At 34.5% G+C, this 10983-nt stretch overlaps 2 protein-coding genes across 2 annotated transcripts; both read right to left on the bottom strand.

Annotated features, from left to right (window-relative positions):
• Positions 1-440: 440 nt before the first annotated feature.
• On the bottom strand, positions 441-1723 carry LOC132165787 (heat stress transcription factor C-1). The gene is made up of 2 exons (XM_059576471.1): positions 1336-1723; positions 441-1251 (listed from the first exon to the last, which is right to left on the bottom strand). The coding sequence occupies exons 1-2, from the start codon at positions 1537-1539 to the stop codon at positions 496-498; spliced, it is 960 nt and encodes a 319-aa protein (XP_059432454.1). The 5' UTR covers positions 1540-1723; the 3' UTR covers positions 441-495.
• Positions 1724-9951: 8228 nt separating this feature from the next.
• Positions 9952-10979, bottom strand: LOC132165180 (kinesin-like protein KIN-13B; the record flags this gene model as incomplete). The annotated part of the gene is made up of 3 exons (XM_059575671.1): positions 9952-10525; positions 10596-10661; positions 10746-10979. Coding segments are annotated over 3 exons (477 nt in total), but the record flags the coding sequence as incomplete, so codon positions are not given.
• Positions 10980-10983: the final 4 nt, after the last annotated feature.

Raw genomic sequence — 10983 nt, 5'->3', positions numbered from 1 at the left:
CGGCTGTGACTATTTTTGTTTTGACTTATTTATATATGGTATTAAGCTCAAGTACTTGTTACCATTTGTGACAGTTTTGCAGAAGGCTGTGACTATTTTTGTTTTGACTTATTTACCTTTTCTTTTTTTTCTTTTTTTTTTTTGGCATACGTACCCGTACCTGGTTGAAGAAATATGTGAGAAATTTTTCTTATAAAGAGCTTGTACGTGGGTACACGGCAATACCAACCATTTTCCCACATGATAAATATATTTGACTTTTATCGTCATATTTGAGATATAATGAACATAAACTGTATTATCCAACACATAATTTAATCCGTTACTTTGTTTACAAAAACCATAAAACTAAAAAAAAAAAAAAAAAAAACTAAAAAGGCAAAAAAAAAAAACAAAAAAAACAAAAAAGGAAAAAAAAAAACCAAAAAAGGAGGAAGAAATTAATACAAAAGACAAAATCCAATATAAATCATGTGAAGCAACTAATACCCTAAGTTAAAAGCCGCCTCCTAACAAAGAAAAGGGATAAGGCAGGGGTGAACTCGCCGCCATTTCTGTGAAATAGCTTATTTGCCCACCACTAGTACTATTCCCATACAACGAAAAGGCACTTTCAGGCGGCGACATCGCCATACCATTTCCGATTCCGGTGTAGTCCGATGACACCAGCAGAGACGAGCTATCAATGGCGGAGTAACCAAAGGGCTGTTGCGCAATCTGAGGCCGACCCATCACCGGCCGTTGGCTCACCCACCCGGGCCTTGGTGTCTCCGGCGAAGACTGTTCACGAAAGTTATCGATTTCAAATCCAGTCTCCGGCGACGACGAATTCACCCCTACAGTTCTCTGCTCTTCGTCCTCAGTCTTCATCGACGAAGACGACGACGCCGAGGGTAGCATCAGCCGCCGCTTCTTCTCGCCGGCGAGCCGCCTCGTGTGCTCTTTTTGGAGCATCATGCGAGGAAGGATATCTGGGTCTTCCACAACTTTTGACAGGAACGCCATCATTTGCTGCGGCCGTCTCTCGGTGGCCTCCAAGCGCTTGTTCATCCCCTGCAGCTCTTCCTCCAAGGCCTGCTGCTCCTCCTTCAACCTTGCTATCTCCATCACCATCTCTTCCTCGTCTAGCTCCTCGTATTTCCCTTGCCGACTGTGCTTTTTCCGCACGATGTTCCTCAACAAGTGTTTCTGGCCTCGAAGAAACCACTCGTTCGCGAATTCCCATCTATCAGGATCCACCTTTCTGAACCCCTGATTAACACAAAATTTTTTATTGGTCTACAAAATCAAAAAATAAAAAATAAATAAATAAATTGGTGCTAGTTTTTTACTCACATATGTGTTGAGCTGACGAACAAAGCTGGAGAAGTTGTTGTGCTTGAAATACGCAGGTAAGATCCCCCGCGAAAAGTCTAAGGGGTCGGTGACGATGAAGCTGTTATTGGCTCTCCCCCAGCTGATCAGGGTGTCTGTCGCCGGGTCGTCGACCATCTGATAAGTCTTCATAATGAACGGCGCGATGACGTTGTTCGCCTCCATTCCATATACCACACACTCTCTCGATCTCTTTCTCACACACTCACACAGAGTATTACAGCTTTATCGCTTTCCGTTTCTGAGATGGATGGAAGAGGGGCGTAGACAACACAAACCGTGAGGGGGCAACAAATGGCCGAGGCGGCACCGTAATATATAAACAGAAGCACGTACAGTAGCATGAGATAACGTGGCAGCATCTGGGCCGTTGTTATATTTTCTTTGGTCACGGGATTGGACCCACATGGCTCCACTTTTATATCATCTTTTGTTATAAATATCATGGTCCGGGGATAGATATTTTGAGTGTTTCTGCCACGCGCAGATACGGAGAGTGGGGAGTTTAGTGTCAATAAGCGACGTCGGCGACGTCGCCCTTGCTCGCTAAACGACAAGGTGGGTATTGAATTTCCTTTCTCTTGAAATAATATTATATTATAATATGGTTTTGTGCGATACATTATTATTTATTTCATATCACAGATGACAGATGTTAATGTTATTTATTTTAAACACTTATATATATATATATATATATATATATATATATATCATCTATTTGGAATTGAGGGAATATAAAAGAGTTTCAAACACCATCTCAGGTCTAAGGGTTTGTTTGTTAAAGCTTTTTCTTTAGACACTTTAATCCATTTAGATTGATATGAAAAAAAAAAAAATGTTTTGTATAAAAAAATAAAAGAAAAATTATACGAAAATGTGTAAAAGTTTTGTTTGTAGTGATTTTTTTTATTTGAATAGTAATAAAAAGAGAATGACGTGATATAAAAATCAAAAAAGTTAAAATAAGGTTTTGAATTCCAGTGTGAACAGATTCTATTAGTATAAATGTAATTAGAACAAAAGAGAATTACCGATTTACCATATGTATTTTTAATTTTTATTTTTTTTGGAATAATTTTTTTTTTTTTAATAAAAACTAGTTCGATTTAGATTGAAAGAAGGAAAGGAATTGTTGATTTTCATCATTTTATTTTTGTTTCTTTCTTTTTTCATCCATTGTTTTTCCAAGTATATCCGTTTGTCAATGTGAACCTTAGAAAGATGCAAATAGATTCTTTTCGCTATGTTTCAAAGCTTTCCATTTTCTAAAACATCATTGAAAATAGAGCATAATGGTTTTAGCTCTCAAAGGAGCAATGTGGATATGAACATAAAACATGTTTGACACGACTTTCCTCTTCCATCATCGCACCTTGACCATTTCTCCCTCCAAAATAATAATAATAATAATAATAAGAAGAATTATATAACAATTTTCTTAGACAATTTTTCATGTAAAACAATTAAAATTGAGAATTACTTGTTTTAGTCTTTAAAAATTTAATTTAGACCATATAGTTTAGAATTTTGTAAGATATTTGTTAATACAGTTTCCGGTCACAGAGAGATTTAAGTAATAATACACAAAATAGCTAAATAACAAAGATTAATGGAAACATAGATAAAGGTTCACACAAGAAAAGGAGATAGGTGTAATCTGAATATGCCTCATGTTCTCATTAAATGGATTTTCGTTTTATACATATGTGCATTACATGGTCAAAAACCTACATGGCCATACAATCGGACGACCCCCTAGCGGTTCTTCATTATTCAATGTTCAACCTCCTTGGGATTAGCGTTGATCATGCTTTGTCTATGCTGCAACAGGTAGATCACTGGGAGTAGGTTCGGCATGGTCTTTGTAGAAGGTGGGCCATCCCCTACGTGCGTGGACATCGAGCTCATACCTTCTATAGAATGGGGCGTGCTGATTGGACACCCTGTTACTGTACGAGGATGTGTGCCATGGACGACGTGATCATTAATACTATTCGGATCAAAAATTTGGTGGAAGGAGCACAACGTGTCTTAAGGCCCTTTTGTACAGTCTGTCTCATTCAAGAGGTAGCTCGCTAATGCGAACCAAAGCAGGCTCAATAGCTTCCTTTGTTTGGCGGTGATGCACATAATGGGGTTCAGCATGGCAGCCCTTGAAGCTAACTCTACCTTAATCTGGGGTGACGAACTCCTAGTGAGGAAGTGTTGTACACGACAAAACTCAATTACTGATTTTCTTCCTAAGAATATTGATATAACATGTTTAATCCAAAACCCTTCTTTATGGTGGAGAGATAAAAGAAAGATTGAATCCATTTTTAAGCCGCAATGAATAATTGCTCCAACTCCATGAGTTCGACCCCGCCATAAATTTCTACAATTATTTTCATCTTCTTCCTTCCCACTCCCAAACAGTGTGCTAAGACTGAAGCCGCCGGCGAAGAACGTGGGAAGATATAATAATAGGAGTGATGCTATAATTCTTCATTTATTCTTTTTAGAATTATTTTAAATGTAAAATAACTTTTAAAATTACTTATTACTCTAACAATAGTTTATTGAATTAAAGAAGCGGTATCAGTGAGCGCATAAATGAGAGGCTTAGATTCGGTCCCTCGGTATCCGATTTGCTTTTGCCTTTACTTTTGGGCGAAGACTGCTCGTGCGTTGGCACAACACGGCATCGCCACGTATCTGGCGCTCTGCTATTCGGCCACGTGTTAAGGCCAACTTTTGGAGTGCTGTTAGGAGCGTGGGGAGCAGGTTTATATACTCTATCATCTATGCTTTGTCTCCTCCTAATTAGAGCTCTGTCGGTTGATTTTTAGTAATTTTTACTTAATTCGGATAATATTTTTTGAAGATCTTTTTGTTTTTTTACCGTCATAGATTAGGGAGCTTTCGTCACTTTTTGGATTTTTTTTTTTTTTTTTTTGAAGTGACTTTTGGATTTATTCGGACCAAATGTTTATCACTCTCTTTATTATAAGATAACTAGTCATGAGGATCTTGTGGTTCACATTCAATAAAACACACATATGTCGCATCATCCTGCAAAGGTTTATGACTAATTGCTAACCATGCAAATTTTATTATCTTTTTTATATAATTTTTGACACCTATCAGCAAGTGATTGGAGCAAAATATTATATTGTATTGCATTAAATCCCTTCTAATCACAAGTCGGCAAGGGTGCAAAGTTGTAAAAGGGTTGGACTTTTGACATTTTTCGAGCTTTATTTGGATAAAGTTCTCTTTCCAATTAGATTAAAAAAAAAATTTAACCATTATATTAAATTGACATATGTTCTTTCAATATGAAATGCATGAGAAAATTATTTACTCTCTTAACTTTATTAAAAATGCTTATAAAAATTAAATACTCTAAAAATAAATGTCAGTTTAATATAACAAGTAATCTGGAAGTGAATATGACCCTAATTGAAGGTTGCAGTTGTATGTGTGTTTTTAGAAGGTGATTAATTACTCATCATCCTTGCTATAAATCAGAAATAATTTTAGATGGTCTATTTGTGTCCTACTAAGAATGATGTGAATATTAAAATTACCATTGGACTTGTGATTGATCATTATTGAATTTTGATCAAATGATGATTTTAATAGCCGCATCATTCTTAGTAAGACACAAGTAGAATACAAGTAAGTTATCTAGAATTACTCATAAATCAGACACATCTAACTTTCGACTTACATTTTTCATCCGTCATCGACAATACCATCATGAAACTCCAGCAAATCCAAGATTGGACTGCTACAAAAGTTTTCAAAGGGAGCCAATTTTTGTTAAGCCGCTTTGAACTCTGAATTTAGAAGCATTTATTTCCAATACTTATCCATTTTTAATTCGATTAGGATCAATGGTGGAAAGCCCCATATAACCCTTTCCATTTACCTAATTGTAAACTGCTCAAAAAATAAAAATAAAATAAAATAAAAAGATCTTGAACTTTTAATACAACGTCAAAAGACCTTAATAGGCTCCAATATGTTGAATCATAACATGGATGAATTTATCCTAACCGATTATTTCTGACTATCTAAGCAATATAATGATAACGACTTGTGTCATCTGCCTCTCGAAAGGGAAAGATTCAAGTATATCCCCTAAACAAATTCAACAATTTTAGATTTTCTTTAGAGGAGACAAAAGTTGTAAAATTTTATTGTACATTAATTAAGCATTATATTATCCTTAATTATTGGTATAATTTTCCTTCCTATTGTCTTATTATTTTTCTTATATATATGGGTAATGCTATAAGTCTTCTTAGAGTCCTCCTAGAGTAATCTCAAATGTGATGTGACTTTTAAAATCACCGTTAAATTTGAGATGTGATTTATTAATTTTTAATCTATTAGTAATTTTAAAAAACTATATCACATTTGGAACAACTTTCGGAAGATTCTAAGATGCCTGTAGTATTACTCTCTTTATATATATATATATATATATATATATATATATATATATATATAGAGGGTGAATAGACAACATGCTAGATCTTCGGGAGCATTTTGATGGTTGTAATTGAAGTCAACGATTGAAAGGCTGAAACATCCTGAACATGAGATTTTAGGAAGAAGAAGAAGAAGATTTTAACCTCGAATGTTCGTAACATATCTAGCGACACATTAATGCAACGTCCCACACGAATTTTTCCAATCTACGTAGGTGTGGCCTGGGCCCAACGGTCGATAGTCGTTACCATCAGGTATACAGAAGCTGCATGTATGGTTGTTCAGGGGGCAACCTCCACCTCCTATATATCTATCTATCAATTCTTCTATCCAGATGGCGCTCCACGTACGCGAAAAGTCATACACTGCACCTGACCGTCTGGCGTTTCCTGTCCAATGGATTCTCCAAATCAGAATCTTGAACTCCTCCTCCTCTACCGGACTTCATTAAGATTACTTTTGATATGATAGGGCACATTCTGATTCGTTCTCCTAGTCATGTGCTGCCATTGGCTGGAACTCCAATGAAAACATTCCCCATGCTTAGACACAGAATCAGCTAAGACAGCCATTCCGAGTATAAAGGAAAACTAAAGAAAAATCACTCTATGAGTATTTTTTTTTTTATTAAGAATACTGAAAAATACAATTTATGATTGGTTAAGCCGTCTTTATTGCGCTTAAATAAAAGTAGGGTCGCAACCTTAAACAAATACAAAACAGTCATTATTGCAAGTTTGATCGATCCAATAAAAAGATTGCATTTCGGAAGTAGAGGTGGTAGGAAATTACCTCAATCGAAAATAAGTCGGAGGTAATTCTAACTTTCTATCATATATATATATATATATATATATATATATAGGCGAATACGAAAAATAGAAAGCCCATTTTCTCCACCGCCACCTCTAATGCATGCCCACCCCTACTCCCTTGAGGGCTTTCTTCTATCATTTGTTTTCTTTTTAGTTATCTCAGTGTGTTTCTTCTCCTTATATTTTTGCCTAATTAAGGAAAGGAAATACCAGAAATTTACCCTTTCTTTTAGAGTTTCTTTATTATGATCCTTGACAATAAATTTGGCTTTAATTAATTAATGGAATCTCAAAGAAAGATCGAGTTGATTTAGCAAAAATAAAAAAATATAAATATTATTTTACGTCTAACTCAAGCTATCTATTGATTATGCGAGCTCTGGTCAATAATCATGTTTAATTATGTAAGCTTACATTTGTCCTATTACCAAAGCTAGATAGTGATGACTCTCTGATTGGTTGGTTGACAGCGACTCTGATTGGTTTGTTAAGAACTGCCTTCTCTGATTGGGTCGGTTAAATTATATAATTAATTAAAAAGGTCGGAGTGGTGTGTTTTTTAAAGAAAAATTAATGGCGGTGTACGTGTTTTCATAAGGTCTAAGTTTGATAAACAACTCCAACACAATGGGTTCCAACGTGTGGATTAGATACTCAACCAATCATCTTCCATCTTCAAGATCAATTTGCTCATCGATCCCATGTGATAGAATTATCATGAAAACGAAAATCAGCAACTTGTCACCATCTTATGTGCCCTGTATTGTGGGAAAACGTACGTGGTCTATATTTATTGGTGGGCATGGGCCATCTTCATTATTAATTGTAATTAGATGGAGAATTAGCCTCACAAAGATTATAATCTCTTATCTCAAGAAAGTGGAGTGAGTTGGGGTTGTTTGCAGCTTGTTTTCTAGCTTTAAATATTGCAATTTTTGTCCCGATTTAAATCAGAATTATGTAATTACGTATATATTCAGTGTTGTTCTGTACCAATTGTGGCTTTGAAAGAAGTAGATTAGAGTTTTCTGGCTGATTCAGCCGACTTCGAAATTTGACTAATCGAAGATTTTGGTACAACATGTCTTGAAAGCGATGATCAAGGAGTTCCCACTAGTGACGTGACTAAGACAGTTCTAGATTCTTGTCGTATTATTGTGTGTAATCCTATAGCAATAAGGATTATGATTAGGGACGGAATCAAGAATTTTTATCAATGACATTAAAGCATACTTGCTTAATTACAAGCTTCTTTTAGGGCAGTAAAACACATTAATTATAACCTAAGGAAGATAAAACTATTATGGAGGGTGGTTTTATCATTCAAAACTGCATAATAACTGCAACGTACACTTGACCTTATTACATTAGAATATCCAGCCAAAACATCCTAGGGCCGACAATGGAAAAAGTTCCCAAGGAGTACTGTAATCATGGAAAGTCACTATATCATACACGTGGTAGCTAGATGCGTTTAATTTACTTGAGAGAAATACTACACCTACAAAAACTTTTACAGAAAATTCATTTTTATATCTAAACATATTTCTATTTCAATTAGTTTACTTATATAATAAACATTCTTTCTATATGATTAATAAGGATATTTGCTATGGTGTTGTTGCACAATTTATAAGTTTTGAAAACACAGTTGAAGCAGAAAACTGGTAGGCAATAGCATTACTAAGTAAATCCAGCTTATTTGCCTGTTATAAATGCAAGTTCACACACTTTATGCTAAAGAAGTCATCCAATTTTTCATTGATTGCGAAATCTCCGCTACTGTAAATGTATTTGGAGATGCAAGAGTTGTGGTTTAAAGCTGTAAGGTCAGACAATAACATACAGCTCAAGAAAGATATAAATTAAGCTATTATATATGGAGATTGTACAAAAACTAAAACAGCTGACCTAATTACATCAAAATATCCGATCAAAACATATAAAGGGATGATAGGTACCCAACTTATTTGCCCAACTTAAGTCCAACTTTTGTCTTTTTTTTTTTATTTAAAAAAAAAAAAACTAAATAGCAAATGAAAAAAATGTGTGAAGGAATAATACCTATTTTTTGTCCTTCTTAATTAAGCATTTTGTATGAAGAAAAATATCATTTTGTATTTTTTAAAAAAAATACAAAATAAATGTAAGATCAAAAATAGATATTATTGCTTTAAACATGTTTTTCATTTTCTATTTATTATTTTTAAATAAAAGAGTAAGGCAAAAATTAAACTGAAGTTAGGCAAGTACGCTGGGACTCTATCATCTTCCAAACTTATTATGACCATGGAAAAACTACCCAATGATAGCCTTAGGTCCTTATACCTAGAGCAACCCTATCCACCCATGCAAGCCTTGCAAGGGGTATCGTCCCTGGCCTCCACATGATTTGAGGATGGAGCCACCACTCTATCCTTGCCTAAAATAAAAACAATTGACAATGCCCTTAACTACCAAAAATTGTCGATGCTTGCCGAATGAGGAAATTACCCTTAATAAAATAAAAACAAAAATACTAAATTCTAAAAAAAATTAAAAAAAAAAATCTATGGGCTGGCCAAATTTTTTTTTTAAAAAAAAAAAAAATTCCCTTTTTATAATAAAAATTTAAAATTTTTCGATTTAAAAAAAAAAATGCTGTTTTATAAATTTTTTTTTTTTAAATATCGTTTTTTCAATAAAATTTTCCGTTTAAAAAAATTAAAAATTTTCTTTTATTATTATTATTATTATTTTAAATTTATAAGGATATTTTTGTCTTATTCAAAAATCTATATGGTTATTGTCAGCTTTTTTAGCCTCAAGAAAAAAATTGACAATTTTTTAGTAGTTTAGGGGGACATTATCCCAATTGAAAATTTGAAAAAACATTGTAAATTTGGTAGTAATTTGAGTGGTACGTAGGCCTTTCCAACCCTTTTTTTTTTTTTTTTTTTCATATTTTATGTTGTTTTGTTTATGACATAATTATGACGGGACTTTTTAATACGCTTTACACAATTTCATTCATGTTACATGAGCAAGATGTCATCTAACACTTCTATTGTTAAAAACTCGACATCAAAACCTTTATATTAAATGGTTAAAACTTAAATTCTTAATTATCAAAATTAGAAACTCGAGTCTTTAATTTTCACCGGACCAAAACTCATGTGGATATGGGATAACTTTCCTAATTTAGGACTGCGGGTCTTTAGAAAATCAGTTCTTCAGGTCATTGAGCAAATAATAGAGATAAGCAAAAGAAAGTACAGTAATAAGAACAAAACGACAAAGATAGTAAGGAAAAAAGGTTTGTTAGGGAACAAATAGCAAATTGAATCCATCACTTTCAAGTTTCGAGTCAAGCATGGTCCATTACACAAAAGCCGTTTAACTGGTGATTTATAGCTCTATGTTAACAAACTCAATAACCCAAGCAGGGTGTTTCCACTGCTGACAAATTATACTGCCGCAGAGCATTACAGAAAGTGCAAGTGAGCAGATATATTTACAGATCAAGTTTCCGCTAGCTCAGGTCAAAACAACAGCGTTGAGCCAGAAACTAGGCTCGATATAATGGAAACCAAACTTCCAAGGAAGAAACTGAGCAACACAAAACAATTGCTCAACAAAATCCATTCCATATCAAACAATGGTTTTTTTTTTCATCATCAGTCTCCCCCCTAATGAATTCAATTACCAGAAGAGACCAAAACATTATACTCATTCAGACGCCTCTGAAATTGGGCCAACTGGGTCTGCAGTTGAAGAATTCCAGCAGCCTTCTGTGAAAGAAGGGCATTTAACTTGGAGATATAATCATCCAGTTGATTGCCTGGCTGATCAGCTTCAACCAGCAGATCCATCTCCTGTATAAATGATTACAATCTGAAAAAGTCCAAATAAGAATAATTGAGTCAAAAAGAAATTGTTACTGACCTCCCTAACAATGTCTATTGTCTCTTCCACTTGTCTACGGTGAGCAGTTACAAGGTCTTCCTCTTCCTGATATCGAGCATGTCAGCATTTCACTTAGCAATTGAATGATTGAAATAAAAATCAATACTTGATACCTAGAATGTGGTTTACCTTTAGCAGGGCATTAAGATCATCATCAGAACCGGAAATGTTGGCTTCAAAATCCGACATATCCCTCCATTTCATCTGAGTGTCAATCTTCCTCTTATCCTCAAAAATTGATTTATGGTAGGTCTCTATCTTCTTATTATTCACACGCGGCGGTTTCTCGTGTTCATAGGCCTGCTGAGAGTAATCAAAATCATCTTCAGTCATGTCATTTTGACTAGCTCTCTGACCTTTGTAATAA

The sequence above is a fragment of the Corylus avellana genome, chromosome ca11, assembly GCF_901000735.1.
Source record: "Corylus avellana chromosome ca11, CavTom2PMs-1.0".
NCBI classification, from domain to species: domain Eukaryota; kingdom Viridiplantae; phylum Streptophyta; class Magnoliopsida; order Fagales; family Betulaceae; genus Corylus; species Corylus avellana.
This window is presented reverse-complemented; position numbering and strand designations above follow the sequence as displayed.

Excerpts from the sequence above, each read along its gene's own strand:
- LOC132165787 (XM_059576471.1), bottom strand. The coding sequence starts at position 1,539 with ATGGAGGCGAACAACGTCATCGCGCCGTTCATTATGAAGACTTATCAG. Across the intron at positions 1,252-1,335 it reads TTCGTCAGCTCAACACATAT|GGGTTCAGAAAGGTGGATCC; the intron begins GTGAGTAAAAAA and ends TGTGTTAATCAG.